The 25,491-nt window shown below is 40.4% G+C and overlaps 2 protein-coding genes across 7 annotated transcripts; one reads left to right on the top strand and one right to left on the bottom strand.

Annotated features, from left to right (window-relative positions):
- LOC122772272 (Golgi apparatus protein 1-like) lies at positions 1-18,989 on the bottom strand. 3 transcript variants are annotated; one of them, XM_044030159.1, is made up of 27 exons: positions 18,645-18,989; positions 14,696-14,725; positions 13,027-13,113; positions 12,657-12,872; positions 11,561-11,764; positions 11,335-11,406; positions 11,032-11,218; positions 10,338-10,555; positions 9,966-10,087; positions 9,576-9,677; positions 8,684-8,837; positions 8,526-8,543; positions 7,792-7,929; positions 7,594-7,680; positions 7,329-7,391; positions 6,611-6,724; positions 6,093-6,181; positions 5,894-6,011; positions 5,665-5,757; positions 5,290-5,427; positions 4,698-4,821; positions 4,459-4,601; positions 3,651-3,752; positions 3,430-3,537; positions 2,484-2,604; positions 2,265-2,371; positions 1-1,692 (listed from the first exon to the last, which is right to left on the bottom strand). In XM_044030159.1, exons 1-27 carry the CDS (start codon positions 18,963-18,965, stop codon positions 1,525-1,527), a joined length of 3,444 nt encoding a protein of 1,147 aa, XP_043886094.1. In that variant the 5' UTR covers positions 18,966-18,989; the 3' UTR covers positions 1-1,524. The 3 variants fall into 3 exon arrangements, with proteins under 3 accessions (XP_043886094.1, XP_043886095.1, XP_043886096.1); XM_044030160.1 differs by lacking the exon at positions 8,526-8,543; XM_044030161.1 differs by lacking the exons at positions 13,027-13,113; positions 14,696-14,725; positions 18,645-18,989 and having other exon boundaries at positions 12,650-12,713.
- LOC122772273 (troponin I, fast skeletal muscle-like) lies at positions 18,796-23,708 on the top strand. Of its 4 annotated transcripts, XM_044030162.1 has the most exons (8): positions 18,796-18,922; positions 19,883-19,982; positions 22,122-22,158; positions 22,440-22,484; positions 22,741-22,869; positions 22,971-23,060; positions 23,238-23,414; positions 23,508-23,708. In XM_044030162.1, the coding sequence occupies exons 2-8, from the start codon at positions 19,975-19,977 to the stop codon at positions 23,592-23,594; spliced, it is 573 nt and encodes a 190-aa protein (XP_043886097.1). In that variant the 5' UTR covers positions 18,796-18,922; positions 19,883-19,974; the 3' UTR covers positions 23,595-23,708. The 4 variants fall into 4 exon arrangements, with proteins under 4 accessions (XP_043886097.1, XP_043886100.1, XP_043886098.1 ...); XM_044030165.1 differs by lacking the exon at positions 22,440-22,484; XM_044030163.1 differs by lacking the exons at positions 18,796-18,922; positions 19,883-19,982 and adding an exon at positions 21,467-22,023.
- The last annotated feature ends 1,783 nt before the right edge of the window (positions 23,709-25,491 follow it).

The raw sequence follows: 25,491 nt of genomic DNA, 5'->3' as shown, positions 1-25,491 counted from the left end.
CAGTCAATCCAGTTTGTCTCGACTTCACAATAGGGATTTATTTTTTTTCCATTGTGTTTCCAAAGCTCAACTTACTCCAGTCCAAGCTTAACACAAGGACAGGAAACAACGGGGGAAGAGCCCAGCAGTGTTTGTATGTACCGACACCTGCCATGCTCATATTTAACAATAACAGTAATAATAATAATATCTGATTTGTTAAATACAAACAAACAAACAACAAGCTGTGGTTACAGAGGAGTCACATTTTGGCAATGTGAGCACTGAGGGGGGACACGCACGTTACCGTGGCTCTTGTCTTCTGTTGGCTTTTCCAAAGCCAAATAAACATCAAAACTATTTAAATACTCTTTATCAAAAAACATCAATTAATGTAAAATTCCAGGCGTCTCAACAGTAGTAGAAAGATCATGATGGACATCCACCACTCTTTTAAGTCTCTTTACAGTTGTAAAGTTTGTTTTGACCATTTCATGGATTTTCCTAATTAAGAACAAAGCCCTGCAGAGTAGAGGCCAAACCGTCTGGATGCATTAGCAGCTTGGGGCAGGTTTTATAATGGTGGCACAGCTATAGCATAGTACTACTACACACGTTATTGGAAATGTGTTAGAATAGAACATCTTGTGCAAAGACAATCCTCAGTTTTTCTTTCATTACTCTCTGTGTTGGTCATCACGACTTTGATCTCTCACAGAACAAAGAAAACCAGGCCTTTGCATGTTATGTCACGGGATTAGTTTTTTAAACCCAATAGAAATAAAGGCTCAACAGGTCATTGTCAAAAATAAAACAATCCAGAACCTGAAGGAACTTCCCCCTTTACCCTCCAGTGCTGTAATCTGAACGTTCAAGTCTCCCAACACTCGCATGAAACATTCCGTTTCTTTATGATTTATCTGAAATCAAAATCAGTCAATCGACAATAAATAAGGCATAACATATAAAGAACTGCAATGAATTAATTCACATTTTAATGACGATCCAAAAGGAAACATGCACACACAACGTTCCTGAAGATGGCGACCAGCCTGACCTTCACAAGGAGCGAAGAGGACAGGACTTCATGACTGATGACGAGAGGCTTTTTGAAAGAAACAGGAATGTTTCAGAACTCTTTTCATGTGCGATTCAGGCAGCCGCGGTCACTCACGCTCCACTAAGCTGTCCGAACATCAGGAACAGCCCTCAGAAATGTTGCTGACGTCCTCTGGAGAAGTAGATTTGTATGTGAGGAGCAGGATCATAAATTAAACAATCAGTGCTTTCTTGATTTGTGGCGACGATCGAACAGTTTCCACGAGAAAAAATGCTCTGCATTCGATATAAATATGCGGCAGCGGCCGAACAGCTTCAAACCAAGGAGGGGATCCAGATGTGGGCACTGGTGTTGGCACTGTGCAGGTTTGGCTGGTTACAGACTGAGCATCTGAGAAAAGGCCAAGAAGAAGAGGAGGAGGAGGAGGAGGAAGAGGAAGAAACGGGACGATGCGAGTCTTTACTGAAGCGTCAGACGCTCGCCCTCTACCGGTCCTTCAGTTCTCTCGTCACTCGCTTGGTGATGCGACCGCACAGCAGCCCCACCATGAAGAGGATGCACACGCTCAGCGCAATCATGAGCAGGATGTAGTTCTTTGAGGGCGATGTCATCACCTGCACAGCCAGGTCTGAGAAGCCTTCTGCTGGCGCCACCTACAGGCCAGAGAGGGAGGTTAACAAAATGTTTTTTGAAACGTATTGTTTCACATGAGGGTCACAGGGGAACGTGGGCTGGATCACCCTGGACAGGTCACCAGCACACGAACCCTCTCGCTGTCAATTTAGAGTTTCCAATTAACCTCTGCTGTGTTTTTGGACATGCACACGGGAAAACAGGATTCAAACCATTGACCTTGCTGTGAGGCATCAGTGCTATCCACTACGCGTCTTGCAAAGCTCTCAAATATCCTGGCACAGGATCAGACACTTTTTTATTTTTCATTTGTTGCTATTTTACATATAAAATTGTTTCCACTACAGTTTTGTTATTGTACAAACTGAAACTGGAGTGCATGTCAGTCAATGCCAGATTTGAGAGATCCCTCAAACATTTTAAAAAAAACATTTCAACATTTCACATGATTAAATAAAATCTAGATGTAAAAACAGTACAATATTAGTTCTGATACTGGCGACCTGTCCAGGGTGTGACCACCAGTTTTGATTTTTTTTTAAGGTTCTGCAGGAACCACAAGAAGGTTGAAAGGCCTCCTGCAGGTGTTCACCTTTGCGGCATAGCTCCACATGTCGATGCGGTCTTGAAGTCTTTTCTTACACTCCGGCTGCAAACGAACTCTCTTGTCCTGCAACGCCTCCATCAGACACGACATCTCTGTGTAGTGAGGAGGAGGAGGAGGAGGAGGAGGAGAACATTCAACCACAGTGTGGAGAGACTCACGGAAAGCTTTGAATGTCCTGACATTAAAAATATAAAAAGCACCCACGTCGCCCTCTGCCAGGTGTGATAGCAGCACAGTGGTGTTTGAGGTCCAGAGCACAGGCGGTGTGAAGGACCGGGTCCACAAAGATGTCCGCCTTACTCTCCTTCAGCATATTCAGGACTTCCTGCACAGACCAACGAAGCAGAGGTGAGTCCACACTTAAAAACTGATTATATGTTTTTAGACCAGGACTGTCTAAAGTGGACCTGGATGACTGAGAACCAAGACAACGCAGTTCTTCTCTTTTTGTGAAGCAAAAATGCTCCTTTAATTTATGAACATATAAATGAATTTTCTTAATCTGACAGCTGCAGCCTAACACTCACCAGCTCCGTGTATCTCACTCGTCGCACTGACATTACACTTGGTCAGTGCTTGTGACAGAAGTGCACATTATAACGTTGTTATTAAAACACAGCATTTCTCTCAGTCAAAACAACAATTTCATTCATTTGGTTTTCCTCTCCTCTCACGAGGACAGCGAGTAGTCGTGATCCATTAGTGAGAAATACACAAAAATGGAAAAAAAATAGTGGTACCAAATATTTCCTCCCTGGTTTTTAAAAGGCAACCTAAATGAAATAGTTGGGTTGATCCGACATGCGTCTTAAAACAAAAAACAAAAAATGACCTGTACAAATTTGGACAAATCTGATTGTTCTTACATTTAAATAAAAAAAAATATTACACATTATTTTCTCTGAAATGTATAAAAGTAAAGGGGGATTTAGACAAATCTATTTCAGCCCTTTGAACCAGATCTGCATTCAAATGTAATGTAAGAGTTTAAAGGTAGTAACTTTTTACAGGATTTATTTATGCTAATTTGACTTTTGGCTCACTTACACAAATGAAAATACATGACTATAAGATCAACAGCACTTGTTTTTTCTAAACAAGTTTCCCTCTCACTTAACTTCTCGATACTATTGGACAGCACAATAATAACCTTTTTACAGACGTCCTGTTTGATTTTCAGCAGGTTGACTTTAAGACACTCTTCCACCTGCCCGGTCTGCTCCTGAGCTGCTGCCTCCTCCACACATAACTTAGAGATCTGCAGGAGGAGGAGAATGTGAAAGAAAGACCAGATACAATAAAGAATTTAAATGCAGCTGTAAAAAAAAGGACGATAACAGAAACTAAAGCATAGATGTTTGTGCTTTTCACCTCGTCTGAGCAGTGCATCTGCAGCTGAGGGTCCAGTCTGTAGTCCAACGCCGACTCCTGGAGAATCACTCTGATCTGGTCTTCACAGTCTGGAGACAATCTCTGCACCAAAAGCCCAAAACACACAATTTAACAACAGCAAGAGAAAAGATGTAGATGTAGTTATAGGAGCAACACACAATAATAGGAGTGCATTAAAGCAATATTTGAACTCAAACTTAACAAAGTCACTGAAAAGCTAACATTTACTACACCATATCTCCAAGTCCAAGTTTAGTCTCCAGGTTTATTGCATGTACAGTACTGTGCAAAAACTGAGTTGTTTTTATGTCAAATTCTGTGATCATTAGCATTTGGTTTGGAATAATTAAACCTTCATTCTTGATAGACCTGTTTCACAGCAGATATTCGTGGATATGAAATAGGACAGACACACATTTTTTACCAGTAACACTCAGGGTTCCACTCCAGGTTTAAGAGAGTGTGATGGTGTATTTCCACCTACATTTGTCTAAATATAGAGATTTCCTTGTTAATTGTTGGAGATGAACCCACGTTTTTAGGATCGTTAAGTAGTTTTAACTGATCTACAGTTAAAAGTTCTGTCCTGTGTGGGACGTCTCTTCCTGTGACGGCACTCTGAGTCGCGTAGTACCTACTCGGCACGCTTTTGAAACCTCGCCGGAGCAGGTACTAAAAATAATACCTGGTGGAAACGCTACTTAAACCATAATGTTATTTTAAAATGACATCCACGTTTCTCATATCATATGTGTTCCAATAAAGTGTGAGTGTGTGTGTGTGTTACCTGGTCAGCGTATTTGAGTTTGAGGCAGGCGATGACCTGACCCTCCAGTTCAGTGTCCTCACTCGCCTTGTTCAGGATGGACTGGCAGAACTTGGGGATGTCGGCTCGACAGGCTTTTCTCAGCACCGGGTTCAACCTGAAGTCTAGAGGAGGATGAAGAGAGCGGGTGCATGGAGACGTTTAGATGCGCATATCGTTCTCCATATGTCTTAGTCTTGTGTGTGTGTGTGTGTGTGTACCTGTGTTCTGTGTGATCTGTCTCTTAGTGATCATCTGTTTACACTTGGGGTCCATCAGCTCACTGTTTTTGTTCTGTTTCAGACACTGAAGAACGTTCCGGGCGTCCGCCTCGGTGCAGAAGCGCTGCAGATAAAGTCAAGAACCAAACCGGTTCATTGACGATTACTTTTCATAATTAAAAAAAACTGATAAAAAGATTGAACTAGTTGAACTAGTTTCTCCTTACCTTTTAAAAAGAAACAAAAACTGCGACTATTTCACCACATCTTGCATTCATTCCCTGTCTTTAATTTTACACTATATTACTTAATGAGTAATAAACTCTAATTCTACGCTATATCAAGAGTAGAACAAACATGGCCTTACTTTTTTAACAACAGTGTTGTTAGTTATTTGCGTTCAGCATAAATCTTTGTTTATCTGCTGCTTCCTCTCATGTCAGAGAAAGAGATTTCATCCGTGGTTCAGGTATATGTACATATATATGTATATGTATGTACATATATATGTATATATATATAAATATGTTGTTTAAAATATACAGTGATGATCAAAATAGCACCAGTTGCCACAACACTGAAATAAATGCACCTTAATCATCTGCTTGCAGACTCTCATGAGCTGGTAGTCGAGCTCCGGATCGTTCATCTCTCCCTCCTGAAGCCTGAAGATCCGCTGGTGACAACGCTGACTGAGCTGCTTCTTCTGGTCCTTCAGACACTCGATCATCTGAGCAGAGCAGAGAAAAGAGGAGGGAACGCGAGGAGCAAGGAGGAGAGGGTGAGAAGAGAGTGTGAAGGAGGAACACGGATGATGGAGGAGGAAAGTAGACGAAGAGAGGAGAAGAAGGAATGTAGAAGGAAAGAAGGAGAAAGGGGAGAGCAAAAGCCAGAGCAGGGACAAGAGATGAGATAATCTGATGTGAGGAATCTCTGAGATCATTTTTAATGTTTAACTGTTTGTTACCTGAGCGTTACCAAAGTTCATGTTGGGACAAAAGCGACTGATGTCAGATCTACACGGCTCATACAACTCTGGGTCCAAGCGAATGTCCTCAGACTGAGAGGAGGAAACAGGAGAAAGGTTTGGGGTTTTTTTTAGAATTGAATTTTAAGAATTCCTCCTATAAAGTGTGAACACACTGTGCAGACACGTCTCGACTCTATGTTTGAGGAGTTATGAAGTGGTCAATTACCATCTCCAGCTCCTCCACCCTTAGCTGTTTACGACACTTCAGAGAAACCCGCTGCTCCCTGGCGTCCTGCAGCGTGTCGTTCCTCACCGTGGTGCTGAGGCAGATGACCACGTCCACCCTGCAGGGGAGAGATGTCAATTCAGATCCACTTAAACCGGCTTCAGCAAACAAAGGACATTTTTCATGGAAATGGACTCACTTTTTCTTAATGTTTGGACACAAGCGCAAAACGTCCTCCTTACAGGACATCTTAAATTTATAGGAGAATCTGAAATCCTTCATTTGAATCTGGAATAAAGAGAGAGACAGAAAAAGGTTCTATTTCACACTTTTGTCTTTCTGGACACGTTGACAGTTTATTATCACAGTGGGAGCTATTAAAACATCATTGTCATAAATATGAGATAAGTATACGAGTGTGGATGTGAAAGCCAAGCTGTCTTTATACAATAAAATCCACCATAAAATATAATCAGCTGTATCACGGGAACGAAAACAACACAAAACTCCAGGGTAATATTAAAGATGTGATAAAAAATAATAATAATGTTAATGTAAAACAAGAAACATCAGATTCTGATCCAATGCGAGACACAAAGATACTGTAGGTCTGAAATAGGTGAACATATGAAACAGGTCAGATCTAACTCTGATTACAGTGAAACTAGGAAAAGAGATTGAGAATAGAGAGGCATACATGTTGCCATGGTTACTGACCAGCTGGAAGTGTGTAACACCGACTAAGCACTTGTCATTCATCTCTTTCTGGTGCTTATTCTGAACCAGACACTCCAACAGATCGCCGGTATCGATCTGGTTATCGGCTACATCCTGCAACACACACACACAAAGAAAACATACAAAAAGAAAAAAAGAAGAAAAAAAAGGAAAAAGAAAAGGAAGCATTCACTGGTGAAAATGTGGGAAAATCAGAGGAATTATAAATTAAAAAATAATCAGAAATTTTACTATTTTCTGAACTTCTGTGTTGAGAACTCACTGGAGCTGCTTCTGTGGGCTAAGCCCCGCCCCCTTACCTCACTCAGACTCACTCACTCACTCACATCTACAGCAGAGACACCACAGCTTTTCAGAGAACATGCTCATTCTTTTAATGATTTTTAAACCTAACCTGTGGCTGAATGGTCAACGGCACCTTTTTTGTGGTATAACAAATTAAAACACACCTTTGTTTTATTGCTTTACGGGGACTTGAAGTGATTCATTAGGTGACTTTAGAGGAAGGCTGTGATGGGGGTTATTAAGTCGAACAGATGTTCAATGAGAATGAATCAGAAAACAGTTTGTCAGGGATTTTGTCCTGATGGAGGACGTTTGAAATGTGAGCGTTTCAAAAGGGAACAACAGTGTTTAAATGTGTCACTACAACTTTGTCTGTCTATAAGTAGAAAAGTGTATACGTGTGTGTACTCACATGACAGTGGGTCTGGATGATGGGCTCACAGGCTCTGATGAGCAGAGCATCGATTTGGATGTCCTGCAGCCAATAGTGAAAGAGAAAGAGAGCCAGGAAGTCACATTTGAGACAGAAAAAACCTTGTGTGAAGAGTGGTGGGACACAAAAAACTAATCATAGTTCATAAGTGATCCCCTGATACATGTGATCGTGAGGTCACGTGGGAGATAAGTTTTTTTTATTTCTTTTCCAGCTAATCTCAGGACCTTCAGTGACCTCTCACCTCTGACTCCAGCTCTGTCAGGTTGCCAACGACGTCCCTGCAGGCAGACACCAGGTCCTCCAGATGGTCCTGCAGACACTCCAGCTCCTGGAAAGACAGACAGCAGTTAAGTTAAGTTTATTTGACTGCTGTTTAAAATACACTTTAACTGTTTATGTAGTTTAGGACGAAGCAGTTGTCAGCTGTGGTTTCTCTCACCTGTCCCGTGTCCGTCTTCTCGCTGCACCACTTGCCGAGGTCGGTCATACAGCGTTTCTGAAGCTCGGGGTCCAACTTCACATCCAGCGCCCTCTGGTGGAGAATCCTCTGAACCTCCACCTTACACTCTCGCGATAACTGAAGGTACACGCACACACACACACACACACACACACAGACTAAATGTATGTCCAATCAGGAAAATTAACTTAAAAATGATTATTCTGTTATCATTACAGGTGCATTATTGAGCAAGCATCATTTTCAGTTGATGAAACAGTTTCACATTGATCATTCTTGACGATCTCATTTCTTTTTCAGCGATTAATTATTGATTGATTTCATTGTAGTATTTTCAGCAAAAATTTGAAAAAATAAATAATTATTATTTATTTATAAAAAATAAATAAATATGAAAATGGTAGCGAATAATGTTTTTGAGGTATAGGAAAACAAAAGTAATATCCTGTCAATCAACCGATTAAGGAATAATTGATTAATTTAGTGTAATTTGCTGCACTTATATCATGTAGTTTACATTTTATAGATATTTTTGAAAACATGATAAAATACAATTACGGCAAAAGAAAAAAAAAAATCAAAAATAATATCTCCCCATCATTGTTTGACAGGCACAGATTAAATCATTGTATTAATTTGAATAATTTTGATTTTGATATTGGTATTATATTATATTTATTTATTTTATTCATATATATATATATTTACTATACCGGTTCCTCTGGCTTTACCTGTCAAATTGAAAAACATCCCAGTTAAAACTGCTAATTGCACTCTCTGAGCAACAAAGATCAAATGGTTCAGACGGACTCTTAACATCACAGCGATCTATTATTAGGGGTCAGGAGTGTACGTGTTAGTGTAATTGTACCCGGCGTCCCTGCTCCTCAGTGCGATAGGCGTGACGGTAGAGGCAGGAAAATACTGCGCCCGGAGGCATCAGCTCACTGGTCTCATTCCAGCTGTGGGTGTGGCAGAGCCGAGCAGCGTCGCCCTGACACTTCTTGTACAGGATGGGGTCCAGTCTGTGGCGACATGTGACTTTGGTGAGCGGGCAAAAATCAGTCACAGCAAGTTCAAGACTGTCGATCACTTAAAAATGCAGAGAAGAAACTGTGTTTGTTGGTTACAGTGACAACACGTGGGTTTCAGAAAGCTGGAGGTCATGTTTCCGGTTACTGGCGGGACTATACGTCACGACTATATAAGGTTTTTAAAGCAGCGATGCATCATTTTTGTTGTCGCTGATGTTACTATTCTGCTTCTGTTTAATCTTTGAGATTGTAATTGTAATTGTTTACGATGTGAACACTGCTATACTGAGAAACACAGAGTTGTGCGGAGCTGAAGGGCTTATTCAGCATTGTTTGTATTTAAACGTTACACACTACAGTTAACAACCACATGCAGAGGGTGGTGCTGCTCAGCAAATGTTGCATACTGTTTGTTTAAAGTCAAACTTGCAGTAATTATCAATAATTTGATAATAATCTTTCAGTAGAATGTAAATCAACCTGTAGTGTCACAGGAGGCTTTGAACTAGCAGGTCTCATGGCCCTTAAAAGGGAGTTTTAAGGGCCATTTTAAAGTTTTCTCGAAAAGAGAGTTGGACAATAAATGCACTAAAAGTTTCAGAGATGAGTTATCTGTCCGTGCTCATCTGATGAGAGGAGCTCAGGAGTGGCAATCCAAAAATATACTTCAATTATCTCCTGCCTCCTGCAGCTTGAAGAGCACATTTAATAATATTACATGTGACTCACTTCCAGTCTCTCGATATGAAATACTGCAGCTCCAGCAGTCGATGCTCACAGTCCTCCACCATCTTGTCTGTGTACAGATGCTCCATCAGACATGACAAGATCCTGCACACAATATTTCAATATTTAAAAAAGCAGACAGGGTTTCTATAAAATGATGTTCAAATTATTAAAAAAAAGCAAAGACAACATGAAGTAAACTGCACTGTGTTTTCAAGTGACATGTCACAGCGGGTAAAGCTGTGGTATGAATAATAAAATGAAAGACAGTTTCCGGGCTCTTAGAAGGACACTTGAAACCAAAAGTCAGTAATAATTAGTACGCAGAAAAGATTATCTCACACAATCATTTCAATGCACACAATATAAACACATGTGTGTGTATGTGCTCACATTGGGTCTCCGGTGCGGATGTGTTTACAGGCGGTCTGGATCACGGACTCACAGGCTTCGTTGAGCGCACGGTCAATCCTGTAGTCGGCTCCGGGGTCAGCAGACTGGATCAAAGTCTTCAGCTGCAGTGGAAGAGGTTGTTTGGTGGTTTATACTTTTATAAGTTTATAATAAACACTTCTGTGGTGATTTATATAATTCTATTCTATTCTATTTGCATCTGTTACTCTTAAAAGCAGCATGTACAAATCAGCTGGTAGCTATTTGCATTTTACATAACAATGGGAAAATGACGCAGCAGTTTAAAAGTTTCCTCGGCCTCTCAGCTGTAGGTTTAGCATCGCAGTGTCAGTGACTGCAATTGTGTCTTACTGCGCTTTGACAGACGCTGTCCACGGCAGTGCTGTGGTCGCCGCGTCCGATTCTCATCAAGCAATGAAGCGTGCGGCCTTTACGGTGCAGACCGGAGCAGTGAGCCTCGATCTCCGTCCGACAGTGAAGCACAATCTCTGGACTCAGAGAGAAATCCTCCATCAGCATCCGCCGGTAATCCAGCATCTCGCCCTGACACTCGCCGCTGACTGGACGACCTGGACAGCACAAGATCATACTATTACCGGACACAGGCAGGTAGTGGTGATACACAGACATACACTAAACATACACTCTTTTTGATGATTAGTTAGTTACTGAAGGATTTAAGATGTGTAGATCGTCTCATTATGAATCTTTTCTTGTATTTGTGTCGTGCACATAATATGGTAACTGAAGCAGAACACTTGGAAATATTGTTTTTAAACTTTTAAGTTGTAAAAAAAGTGGTAGGGCTTGATAACTTCACACTTCTTTCTTTCCCCTTTTGGACACTGACCAATAGGAGTTCTTACGTTAAGATCTCTTCAATTTGTTGTGATGTGGCAAATGCTTGCTGCTCTCATACAGAACGTCTATCACTCCCTGAGGACTTCTGGGTAATTATGACTCCGTCATCTCGTTTTACTGTAGCTGTCGTGCTTTCACCTTGACTTCATCAGTCATGACTGCATCACTTCCCTCCCCAGCTCACCACGGTGCACAGCAGCCTCCAGGCAGAGCAACAGGTACGACAGCCGAGCCTCGCGGGCCCGCGGCAGGTTGGTGTCCAGGCTGCAGCGATGCTTCCTCAGGTCCAGTTTGCAGGCTTTAGCCAGGGAGTAACTGACTCTGTAGTCCTGAGAGATGAGCTTCTGACGGGTTGTGAGAGCGTCGCGACACTTTGGAGAGGGGGACGTGAGAATGTCACAGTGACTACACATTTTAATGCAGCGCTTGTGTTTTACTGGTTTGCTGAGAATCCTGCCTCCCTGGTGAGATGTTCAGGTGGTCGTACCTTCTCTGACATGGCCTCTTCAAACTTGTGATTGAACAGACACTTGTAGACTTTGCCTTCTGATGCCTGAACCTGTGCGGAATATGAAAGCAAGAGAATCTAATTATCAAAATGAGCCACGGTCAAAATTGACACTTTTATTTGGTTTTATTGTTATGTTATGATTGACGAACGGAATTGGAAATTCAGCGTCACAGTTATGTGCAGAGATCAGCCGTTTCCTTACATTCTGGCAGAATCTCTCTCTGTCGTCTCGGCAGGAGAAGTAAAGATGCCGGTCGAGGTGGAAGTCGTCCGACGACAGCTCGGCCACCCGCAGGATTGCCCTCTGACACACCTCTTTGATTGGATGACCCTGATCCTGCTGCTCTGCCTCTCGCACCATCGCCTTCTCCAGACAGGCAATCACTTCACCCTGAGAGTGCACGTCCTGATAAGAACCAGAGAGCAAAAGAAGAGAGGGCTGTTAAAGGGAAGTGAGTCATGATTATGTGGCATAGACAGAATATACAGAACCCCCCAGACTATATACAGCGACTGTAAAGAGGCTCTGTGCATCTCTTTATGGTGGGTGTATCTTTGTGGTTGTTTTGTGTCTCTTTATAGCCGTTTTGATCACCCTGCATCTTTTAACTGAGCCCTTTGGATTTCAAACAAGAAACAATAAACAACTGATTCATACAGAAGCTCTGACACAGGAAGTTACATGGTTATTTCTTATTTAAAGAGCAATTATATCATTATTATAATTATGATAATTATAGACTTTGAACGGATGAATAATTCATTTTGACAAATATTTTTAATCGCACTGCCTTTGGGCATGGGTTTAATTTCTCGCTTTATTCAAACTCATTAGTGACTAATTATTGACGATTTGACAATCGTCTAGCAAGACACTGAACCCCAGATTGCCCTGGCAGCTGACGTTGATATATGAAGTTTCATCAGAACATCATTGTGTGACAGAACAAGCTCTGCATATTGTAGCACTGTGTGAATGAGTGAATTCACAACAGAGCATGTCATCCACACACACACAAATTTGTGCAGCATTCGCAGTGAGGACCCTCATAGACAAAATGCACTCCCTCACCTATCACTCTAACCTTAACTTTAACCATCACAACTAAATGCCTAACCTTAACCCTAACCTACCTGTAAACCCACATCTAACCCCCAAAAACCCCTTTAAAGGTGTTAGGACCAGACAAATGTCCTCACTTCCCCAAAAGGCCCCCACTCTGTATGGTTTACACAAGTTTTGGTCCTCACAAAGATACACATACAAGAACAAACACACTCACACACACACCTCCCACCTTGTGTCCTACATTGATGCTGCCACAGTGCAAGTTATTGATGTCTTCTTTACATTTGACCATGAAGCCACAGATCAGTCGGTAGTCACTGAAGATGATACTGGTCATCTTGGTGATGTACTGGTTACACTGGTAGTCGCTGATGTTGCCACGGTGATCCACCAGACAGGACACCAGGTAGCCCCTGCCTCGCTCCTCCTCATTACACTCCTTTATCTGAGGGTTTTGGACATGTGACCTCATCAAAGATAAAAACTGACCGACTTAAGAAGCAGGTCATAAATCTAAATCAAAATAATAATGATTATAAAATAAACACAAAGAATAGTGCAAAAGTTCAGATTAACTTCATCACGTGGTGCAGACTGACCTCAGTGATGGTGCTCTTGCAAACTTCCATTGCCACCGACTCAAACTTGGGATCTGTGGTCAGATTGAGTTTGTAGTTCCACAAAAGCTGATGGAGAAAGAGTTTGAACATATTAGAGACGGCCAATGCAGTCTTCACTTATGTCCCCAGGCTTCTGGACAGCAACCATGATGGCTCTGAATGGACTGACTGATTGAATGGACATATTTTTAAAAGAAAACATATTGACAAAATCTAAAAATTTATAATAATGTTGTGCATCTAAACTTTGATACAACAAATTCAATAATAAAGAATATTATTGTTAGATGTACACATAATTAAACTTTGCTATACTTGCACAGACTACCTTTGCATTCAAGTAACACGTGAGGGATCTGTGTTCGTAAGATATCGATTGTCATCATTTATTGTTGTGATTGCTGTTTTCTCGCCATCACACCTGCCTTCTGCTGCCATGTTTCCGTCCAATAATAGATTGTGCTTTGCTTGGTTGTTAAGAACTTTTTAAACTGTTTATGTCCTCACTGTTTGGCTCTGAAGACGATTCAGTGTGCATTGAAACATTACGAGTTTATTATAACTAAATTGCTTAAATCAAAGGCCCCAGAGGTGTTAGGACAATGAAAGTTAGACTCAGCTGTGTAAAGAGGGATTCTAAATCTCACTCCTTTCTCTTTTGTAATCTCTGTACCTTTTCTGCCTTTTTGTTTATTGTGTCCATTGTTTTCTTGCCAGCAAAGCTCTGGCTGCAGCCACGGCCACAGATAACTGCTACTGACAGTCAGAACGCCCAGAAAATAACAACTCAACAGCTGTCTGGGTGTGTGTGTGTGCGCGCGCACGTCGTGTCAAGTTAATTGCACCCAGTGCTTTCCTGTGCAGTGATAAAGACAGTCCAAGTAGTCCATTAACCTTGTGACATTTCATAGACTTGTCTGCTGTTAATTGCCATGGACTCTGAACAACAGAGACACAAAAAGAGCAGTAACTGAATGACGGAGAGTGATGAAAGAAGGGTTGAGGTTTGTCAAGGTCAGTACTGTGATAACATACGATTATAGTGGCCTTAAATACTCACAAAAGCAATATCATAGTGTTTTTAACTAATAATACTAAAAACAACAATAATAATTATTATTCTATCTGTGAAATTCCTATTTAATTTATTTTTTCCTTTAGGGTTTATGGTACAGTTTAGAGATTAGAGAATACACTGTAGCTGCTGTCAGACCTCCAGTAAACTCCAGGGACTCTCCAGAGGGAACGTATGTGCGAACATAAATGTCCACAAAAGTCCGTCCGAAAACTGGAGATTCTGGAGATTCTACAACCAGCTGAACCAGTATAGTCTGTGGTTAACATCCAAGTGAGCTCACGTGAGGACGCAGCAAGAGAAACTCTGGAAAATCCACACACTGAGGGAGCAACCAGAGATTCTCCCGCTGTTCTTAACACGTCTCACGTAAGAGAAAAGTCCAACTGCATTTATCACATGCGAATGTCAAAACTCCAGTATATGCATGGACTCCAGAAAATGTCCAGACCAAAATGTCCTGGCATTTTCTTTCGCTCATGTCTGCAAATAGCTTATGAGTGTCCTCATAACTATAGAAGGATAGGAATGTATGTATCTGTGTTTATGTGAATGTGTGTGTGTGACACTTACATGGTTACAATCGGGACCAAGCTCAGTTTCCTGCAGAAAAAGAGAGACAAAAAAGCAAAGCTACGTTTACCACGGGCAATTCAAACATTTACGAGAACACACACACACACCTGAGACAGCTAAAAGCCACTCACAATAAATACAGAAGCAATCAATCAAATATATGGAAGGAAAAGACAATAAAATGCTGGCATAAGCAGTTGCACTAAACAATAGACTTCCTTAATGGCAGCAGTGAAACACAGTTACTGCTCATTATTTAAGGCTCTGAAATAGAGGTCTATTAATGTTACATTTGTTTTTAACTACTCTGAAAAAGATCTGTTAATCACAATGTGGTTGAAACTGCAGAGGCTGAAATCTTGAGGTTAAATGCATCACAACATGTCAGTATAAGTAAAGCATTGTGGCAGCACAAATATTCAAGATATCTATGGAGTATTTTTTGTACAGTGTGCCAAGTGGGGCCGTGCTTTGTCCATCTTCATTTGCAGTCCGTGAAGCTGACCTTGGTACGTCTGTGTCTCACAAAACGTGCCTGTTCTGTGCTGTTTTGGATGTTTTCTTTTATTCAAATTTGCCTTTTAGGTGAGAAATAAAATGTCCTGAATCCATTTGATACTGATTCACAAGGTCCCACTTCATTTAGAATAAATATTGATAATTTTTTATATATATATATATATATATATAATTCTGTTTCCATGGCAACATTTCTCAGCAGCAAACTAGACAGAATCTGGAACTTTCTAACTCACTACATTACGAAAAATATCATTATAGTGAAAAGCGTTAACTCAAACTGTAACATTAAAAACATGTTCCAGTACAAAATATACAGCCTAGAAGCACTTCTGACAATTTGCTGGACAACTTCCATGTCCTCTCTGCGCCTCAAGAGTGATGTTATGTTGTGTTGTGGTGACAATTGAGGACATTAACCAACTAAATTGTCCTCCTGAGCAGATAATCACAACACCGTAGCAGTTGAAATGCGGCGCGTGGAAGTGTTTCTGGTGTTAAACCATAGATCGCAAAGTAACAAACAAATCTGCAGACGCAGTTTAGCTTCTTGTGCATCTCATGGTCAAATCTCACATGTGCATGGTAGTCCCATGAACTTTGTACAGGGGACATGGGAAATGGCATTAATTAAAAGCTCAATCTCACAATTTTGTAAATCAATATCAGTTCTTTCAAAAGAAGATTGAAAGCGGATCATTTTTATCAACAACTAACAGCTGAGAATATGCACCCCTATCTGTGCTTTTGTGAGATGATTTCTTTAAAAGGAAAAAGTGCAGTGCAGACTCTATGAAAACGAAAGAGTCACAAGCCACAAAACCAGTGTTGGCACAACAGAGTGAAAAAAGCTGCACTGACAGAAAACTGCTCCCTCCCCGTGAGGCTGACAGAAGGCAGAAAGTGCTCCACGATATCAGCATCCTCACTGAGTCAGTGCAGAGTCAGTGACTGACACAGATCACCACAAATAAACTCTCAGATGCCGTAAACACAGTGTGTGCTTGTATTTGTTACCTCTTTAGGACTGGCATAAACACTGAGATAAGTCAATGAGAGGACAGTTGCGTTAACCTGTGTGTGTGTGTGTTTGTGCGCGTGTGTCTCTCAGCAGATTTATCAGAGCCATTTACCTCTTCAGGAGGCCACAGCTGTTACTGCTGTTGAAGAGATGTAATTATCTCAGTAAAGAGGGCATCATTCAGGGCTGTCAGCGGGGTGTGTGCGTGTGCCTGTGTGTGTGCCTGTTGTCATCAGTATGGTGAAAAATGATAGAATGATGTCAAACATGGTGCAGGAAAAAAAACATAGAAAACTGCAGTTAGAGGTCTTGTGTTTTTGTTTCAGACTTTTCACATCAATTCACACCAGACATAATCTGATTATGTATTAATGCACATTGGTAGTCAGCCTTTGTAAACAGTATAACACTAATAAATAATAAACACAGGACTTCGCAAGTTAACACATTTGTAGTCATAATCACAGTGAGCCATTATCACACATATCCATCTCTATCATAAGCCCAAGACACAACAGCCCAATGTTCAGCAAACAGTCTAAGACAGTCGACCGCTCTCACCAGCATTATTGTTCCTTGGTGGGCAAGATTAGTGTGATTAAATGTTTAGCTTCAGCCAATCAGAAGAGTGGAAGAGCCACGGAAATGACAACGCAAGCAAACAGCTTGCAAACAAGAAGCACATGAACCTTCTCACATAGCTTCCTTGTTTAAATTGGACATCTGGATGTGAATACAATTTTGACATGGTCATAGGATTATGTGTGAGGATCTCCTGACAAGATAAACAAAGGCCGCCATCACTGAAAAGGTCCTCTGGTTTCCCGCTTAACTTTTTTTCAATTAAAGTACAGTAATGTCCTCTCATACAGAATGTATGTTCTGGTTGCTTGTCTGCTGTAGACAATGCAGTGTGTGTGCGCGAGAGCAACTTCTTCTCTTGTCAAAGGTCAATTAGGGGCAGTGTGTCAAGGGCCTGATCCCAATCTGCATGTCTTTGTGTGTGTCCCCAAAGAAAACACACAAGCACAGGGAGAACAGGCAAACTCTACACACTCAACTCAAAAAGTCAACCATTACTGAGGTACTGAGGAAAAACATCTGCTGTCTAAACAAGTCATAAAGTGAATTATGTGAGATTCACCAAACAACAGTAGAAACATGAACCTGTGTGTGTTTGAACACAGCAAACCTGGAGGAAACTTTTGTTCTGGAGTTTTCATCGTAAAGAAACAAAATTGAACATGTGTTTATGTCACCTGACAGCCAGGTGACACTCACACACACACTAGTTGATAATTACTGCACTGAGGCAAAGTACTGTGTACAAAGTACTGAGCAGTGGCGCAGAGGTAATAACAAATTTAAATGTAACATTATTAGACAATGTAAACAAACGTATATACATAAATAAATTACTATTAAACATATAGATTAATCTATTTGTATTCCTCCAACAAATCAAATATTTACTTCACAAAAGTCACAAAAAGTAACACATGCTTATCACATGCTTCTACAGCCCAATGTGTTGTCTTAAAAAAAGATTATTTTGTTCAAACAAAACTCAGAGATCTTCAATTTGACCAATCCATATGCATCCAAATACAAACATTAATTTAAATCCAAATACAATTCACAAATGTATCAATTACCTACAAAGAAAAAAAAGAGTATGAATATGCATCTGATGCATGATCTGACAACATTTTGATCATTAAAAAAATGTAAAAGTTGATTTCTACTCAAGATTCTGACACGTTTAAACTCATCATACTGACTAAAAGGAACTAATATATGATGGAATGTTTTTTTATTTATAACACTGAATGTCAGAACGTGAGCATGGAAATGTGGTGGAGTATCAGTGCATATTACTTTTCAAATGTAAATGTTTCCTGGATTTCTGCATTGTTTACCTGATGTTTACCTAGAGAACTTTGACAGAACAGAATTCTTTACCGTGGTCATATGGTCACAGAACGACCATCATAACCTGTCTGGTAAATGGCAGAAACAGATGGATGGACTTAGAAATAAATAAGTGCATTAATAAAACTTCCACATTAATGACACTTCCACGGCCACAGTAGAAGTCATGTTAGTGTGTATAGAACAGAAAAGAAAATATATTGATGAGAACAGATTATCTACTTTTTCACCAGTATACAGTCTAATGTGCGTTACAATTAATTACTAATCTGTTTTTCTGCTTATATGTATTCAACTGAGTAGAACAAATATCTTTTGTTGTTGTTGTTGTTGTTGTTGTGTGAGAGAGAGTACAGCAGTGTCATGTTGTCACCAGGTGTGGACGTAACCCACCGGGGCGACACACCCAGCAAATGCCCATCACACCTTCGCGCAGCGGTGTGAAAGTGTCAGTTGTGCCGGCGCCCCTCTTACCTCTCTGCGGTCCTGCAAGCACTCAAGCACGGCCAGGTTGTTGGTCCAGGTGTGTTTGGGGCAGAGCCGGGTCAAGTCCTCCCGGCAGGCCTCCTCCTCCGACAGCTTCCAACCAGTCGCCCTTCGAGGCTGCGAGGCCCCAGCAGCGGCGACGGCAGCAGGTGCATCCTGGACTACGGCGTCAGCGGCTCCGAGGACGGGCACGTTGGGCGGCTCAGCCGGGCCGCCTGCGACTTTCAGACCGACAACGGAGCCAAAACCGCAGAGACACACTAACGGTAAGAGCAGCAGCTGCAGCTCGGGGCGACCGTAAGCCGCCATCTTCACACTACTGTCAAACTGGCATTAATCAAGCTACCATACATCCGGTCAGCAAAATAAAAGCCTTCTTGAAAAAAAGAAAAAAAAACTTCCGGTCATTTTATGTCAATTTATGAAAATGAAAGAATTTTAGACTAAGCAGTGTAGTTTTACTCGTTATGTTTGCACACCAGACCTGCAACTAAAATATAACTGTTCCCAAATGTTTAAAAGGTCAGTTTTGTAACATTTGTAGTCTTAGACTATGTTTTTTTCTAATTTGTACTTTAGGCAAGGGCCTTAAGGCTGCCTTCTTGAGCCACCATGTTTTTCTACTGCAGTGGTCAGCAGTTGGTGGCCCGTGGGCCAAAACTGGCAAGCCAGCATCAATATCTGGCCCAGCAGGTGTTTAACAAATCTGATTTTAAATTATTTGCTTATTTTTACAAAATAAAATCAAGATTTCATATCGAGATCAGAGCTTTTACTCTGAAAAAAAGAGAACTAATTCAAATAGATTATGTTGCTAGAATTGACAGTTAAACTAAATGTTTTCTTTGAAAAATAAAAATAAAAGCACTGCTGTTGTCATAGACAGCCCGGTTTGGGGAGTATATATCCATAAAATAACTACTTATATAGTGTATATTAGGCTCAAAGAAGAAGCAGTATTTGTTAAAACTGAAATGATGCACAATAAATATTAACAGCAACATTAAGTACATACCTCACACACATTTGTCTTCATAACAAGCTAGTGATTAAACACAACATTCACCTTATTGTTAGCTTAAGGCAGCAAATGTGGGTTTTTGTTTCTGACTGAAGACGTTTGAAGGCACTTTGCCTGATGAAGATATGATGTTTTGGCACAATATTCAATTGCTTACAAAAAAGTGGTCCTCAACCACATTTACTTGCTGATCTCTGTTCTACAGCAACCCGGATGGACAAAGCAGCCAGAGTATGCCAGGTCTGGCATTCTTTCTGGTATATGGAGGCCACTGTAGTTCCCCGATGTGCTTAGGAAATGGAGGGGTGAGCAGAGGAATCCATTACAGTCTGCAGTCTTACTATTAAAAGTTACTAATTCCTGCACATTTGAAAAAGAAAATAATAAATCTAAAAGAAAAATAAGTAAAGACCATCCAAAAGAAGAGGTGAAGGGTCTTGTGGTCCATCATACATCCATCCACAAACAATCAAGAGCTGAACGTTGTGTTTCATGAAAGGTGGTCCTTACAATAGCCACAGTATTAAAATAAAAATTATTTAATTTAAAAGCAAAAACCAAGAAAAATGTGAGCTTAAAGAAGAAAACCGTACTTAAAGGTGCATGCCATGGTGTCATTGTGTGTCTATGTCTCCTCCTCACCTCACTGGGTCTTTGAGCAGCTGAATATGATGAAAACCATGTAGAGCAATAAATCCTCCCAGTTTAGACCTGACAGCTGCTGGGAGGCTTTTTTGGGTTGGCTGCAAACCTCATTTTAAAGTTACAAATACAAGCACAAAAGTATTTTCTTGTATTGTGAGGTGCTTTTATTAAATACTTTATTTTATTTAATACTTACATCCCTTTTTCCAGTCTACTTGTATGTAACCCTACAGCCCGGACAGTTTAACTATTTTAGTTTCCAGTGAAAGATAATCAGATCTCTGCATATAATCAAAAGTCATGTTTTGATGCTTTCACAACTTCATATTTTGTTCTGGGTGATGGCAGGCTACTTGGCTGTATTCTATCTCTGTGGTTGTTATTTTTAAATTTAAAAACACACACACACTACTAGTGAAATAGCAGGAATGGAACAGACATACAGGTGAATGGAACAGTCAGCTGTTACAGGCTACAGCTGAGCTGACTCAGAGGGAAACAAGCACATCATTGAAAAAAACTCTCAAGCTTTAATTATCAATTCAAGACTCAGTGTTTAGCCTTGAACCTTTTGTTTTACTATTAACACTTTATTTACAAAAGCCCACTGATCTTTTAACTGGTGATTTATTTTCATTATTTTGAAATTATGCATTGCAGTTATAGTTCACTAACATTTACAGTTTCATTAACATAACATACCACCAGGATTTGACATTCTTTTAGCCAAATCAATTAGATTTCAATCAGTTTTTTTAGCTAAAATTTGTCATTTTTTGACAACAGGGTAAAGGGATGGGGCCACATGGTGATGTACGTGGCTAGCGCTGTTGCCTCACAGCAAGAAGTTGTGAAAGTCTGTGGGTTTTCTTCAGGTTCTCCTTTTTTTCTCCCACAGTCCAAAAACATGCAGACACACATCGACTGTAGGCGTGAACATGAGAGTGAATGGTTGTTTGTCTATAAGTTTGTCCTGCGATGGACTATCCAGGCTTTTCACCCTGTGTCAGCTGTGATTGTCTCTTTTATTTTCTCTGCATTAATGCAGTCTAAGAAACATGTATCCAATATTAAAACATTTTTATTTAAACGTAGAACACTGAAACAGCAACAAAACAGATTTTGCCATCAGCTTAACCATATATTTGTTATATTTTTGCTTTAGTTTGGTGATTAGCAGACAGTCAGACTCAGTGTGTACGTGAATTGTGTTTTTCAATTCACGTGCTAAAAAAGACAGACCGGTCTGACGTTCTGAATGTTCTGACTGCTGAATGATCCTCAACCTGATCAGAACTAATCTTCAAAGCATCAAAAGATTATTTATTGATCAAAGATAAAGTACCATTCATTGCAGTTTATAAACTATTTATAAGCTGCATTACATCAGGCTTTGGATACACACTCAGTATTTGTTAGTTGGATTGACTGTGTTGCTTTTGGGCTTTTGGAGGGATTTGTTGATAATAAAACCAAACACACATTGTCCCACATTGTCTAAAAGAGTCTAGAATAGAATTCCCAAAGCATTTGTTTCAGGCTCAGCTGCTGCTGTCGGCCAACTGGTGCTGGTCCATCACACACACACACACACACGCACACACACACTGAACACACATCTATAAAGAGTCCTGAAAGCTGTGGTGTGTCCACTTTTCTCTTTTATTTTGTCTTGGCCAAAGCTCCAATCAGGATGACAGAGTAAGTCAGTGAGATTTTAATTTTTTTAAAAGAAGAAAATTAGGCATATTATAATTATGTATTTTACCTCTTGTCTGCTTGTTTGATTTTATTTTAAGGACAAAGATGTCAACCAGCAGGAGGAATCACCTCAAGGTAAGGCAAAATGTTATATACAGAAATGTGAAATGGAAAACACAATTTGTTCTGTCTCTGGAGCTGGAACATCAATAATTGTCATCATCATTGTCAAATAAGGGCCAGAAGCAGCTCATACATTTTGCCAGTACGAACAAGCCAAACTGAATATGTTTAGAGTAGTGCACACTATGTTAGCTACTGATTGATTTACATCATGTATATTCATATTTCCTCTCTTTTACATGTATTTTTTGGCATTATTTTAAGCGTTAATTCAGATTCTTGGCATATTGTAGAGACAAAGTGGGAGAAGACACACAGCATGCACCAGGACTTTATATGTGAGTGCCTGCTCCACCCGGTGAGCCACTGGGCACCACAACATTTCATTTATTTCCGATTAACACAGCAATAATCTGTGATTTTGACTTTTACCCCTGTTTATTTCTGTATTGTCAATACACAATACACAAGAACTAACAATAATGAGTCTGTGAGACACATTTTGTGGTCTTTTTTGAGTCTTTTGTAGTAGTTTTCAGCTCCAGCCTCATGGTTGTAGTGGTATGATGGATAGTGTGAACTCCTTCCTCTCAGAGCTTGCTGCTGCAGATAGCTGAGACGATGCTGGAGGAGGAGGCAAGGGAGGCCCAGAAGGAGAAGATGATGTATATGGAGGAGAACTGCTCCACCCTCTGTGTCCCTGGCAGTATACAGGAGCTGCAGGTAAACACTGCATGGTGGCAGGAAACACCTAGATGCTTTATTCACAAACATGACCTTCAACCTCAAATTAAACCTCCTTCCTGTGATTGTAACAACATCAGGATCTGTGCCGGGGGCTTCACAAGCAGATTGATTTGGTGGATGAGGAGCGATACGACGTGGAGATTAAAGTGTCAAAATCCAACAAAGAGGTGTGTCTGTTTTTTTTTGTTTACACTCAATTTCCACAGAAAGTGTAAATCTTCAGCTGTGCTCTGTCCTTGTCCTCTACACAAGTTTCTCTACATCTTTAAGATAAACCATGTCCCACAGAATCAGACTGTAGATATATTTCTACACATGAAGTCAGTGACCGTCTCTTCTCTCAGATCGATGACCTCAAGCTGATGGTTCAGGATCTTAAAGGCAAGTTTAAGAAGCCGGCACTGAAGAAGGTGCGTATGTCTGCCGACGCCATGTTGGCTGCTCTGCTGGGCTCAAAACACAAAGTGTCCATGGACCTGAGGGCCAACCTGAAGCAGGTCAAAAAGGAGGTGAAAGAGGAGGTGAGCATTTAGGACTTTGCAATAGGATACAGGCTTAGGGATTAAGCACTGGTGAATCTGAATAAGCTGTTTGTGTTTACATGTCCTTCTCAGGAGAAGCAAACGGGCAACTGGAGGAAGAACATCGAAGAGAAAGCAGGGATGGACGGCAGGAAGAAGATGTTTCAGACAGAGGCTTAAACACTAGTGTGTCACTCTGTTGTCAGCATTGTCAGTTATTTTTTTATTATGTGAGTCCACATTGTTGGCGATTTTGTACAGAAGATAAGAGGAATAAATCATGTGTTTCTTGTGTCCTTTTTGTCACATTTTTAATAACTGCACAAAGGGGAATTGAGAGTGAAATGATATAATTAAATGAGTTTAATACATGTTACTAATAAGCCAGACTTACCGCATCAGCAATGTATCTGCGCTGAGGACAATTTTCAACCAGCTGATATCACAAGAAAAAAAACACCTTTTGTGTTATCAGATTGCTACGCAGAGCGTAATGATAACAGAATTTCCCAAAAGCGTAAATAATCCCTCATTCGTCAACATAAACAACATTGTCCCATCACTGTAAAGTAATATGTAAAATAAAGTGTCGAGCCATTCTTATTCATAAAATTTAGAGCCAGTGCTGCTTTTTTTAAATGTATCATCAACATTTTTATATTTAACGTTTCACAACAAACAGGTATAACAACAGCAGCATAGATAGAAGATAGATTATTGAGCAGGGACAAATACATTGTACATTGTTTCATATAAAATATAAAATAGATGCCATGCATACAGGTTTCTAGTCGAGACCAATTTGCAACCCCTGTCCCTGGTTAAGCCTGAACAGTTACACAAGCAATGTTAAAAACAATACGCACGTTAGAATACAAACCACAGCAAATACAGGACACATAATGACAAGAAATGTGTGTGTGTGAATGCACATGCTCTGTGTTTGAGGGTTAATGTTCACAGGCGTTTTTCAGATTCGACCATTGTTTTACTTGCGCTCTGTCAATGTTTTGATGTCTGGTGGTAAGGTAGATGATTGTCCAAATGTTGTTCTTCGTTTTGCTGTTATGCAATTTCCGCTTGTTATACCTCTGGTTCTAATTCTACTGTTTTGTTTGTTTACCAATTGGCAGTGAGTATTTCTGGAGCATGGTTATTCACACACTTGACGATACATTTTAAAAATGAAAAGCTTACAAAGCTCTCAAAACCCAGTAAATTATGTTTCTTAAGAATTTGGCAATGGTGCCATCTAACAGGTTTCTGAGCCATTATTTTAAGTGCCTGTTTGTATAATGATTTTATTGGTTTAATTGTTATTTGACTGGCTTGGCCCCAAACGGTTATACAATATGACAAATGGGAGAATATCATGGCATACATAAATTGTTGTGCTTCCCTGAGAGGTAGATATTGTCTTATTAGACAAAAGCAATTTAAGTTGGTCTTGACCATTCTGCACAGGTTCATAACAATCTAAAATGACACCTCTATTCTACTTGATCTATCTCTTCAATCTTTACTCCAGAATTTTCGTTGGCTTTTCTTTTACTTGAAAAGAACATTGGCACTGTTTTTTTTTAATAATTTAAAGTCAAATTATTGTTTCTGAGCCACTGTGATACACCAGACATCTCCTCTGACATCGCCTCTGCCAACTGAGGAGTTTTTGCAGACACAAATACCACTGTGTCGTCTCATACATTTGGTATCTGGCTCCTTTGCAACTGTCAGGTAAATCATTAATATACAGTATAAACTACAAAGTCATCAGTCATCATCTACCGCTTTATCCTCAACCTGTGCTGTGCCAATCTCAGCTACATCAGGCGATAGGCGAGGTACACCCCGGACAGTTCGCCAGTCCATCGCAGGGCCACACACAGATAGAGACAAACAACCATTCACTCTCACACTCACTCCTAGTGAGTGTCCAATTTACCTAACTCCAAACTCCATGCAGAAAGGCCCTTGTTCCAACCGGGGCTCGAACCTGGGTCTAACCACTACACTATCGTGTGGCCCATAAACTACAAAGTAAAGGACCTAATATTGAACCTTGTGGAATTCCCATTGG

This window comes from Solea senegalensis, linkage group LG7, assembly GCF_019176455.1.
Source record: "Solea senegalensis isolate Sse05_10M linkage group LG7, IFAPA_SoseM_1, whole genome shotgun sequence".
Classification (NCBI taxonomy): domain Eukaryota; kingdom Metazoa; phylum Chordata; class Actinopteri; order Pleuronectiformes; family Soleidae; genus Solea; species Solea senegalensis.
This window is presented reverse-complemented; position numbering and strand designations above follow the sequence as displayed.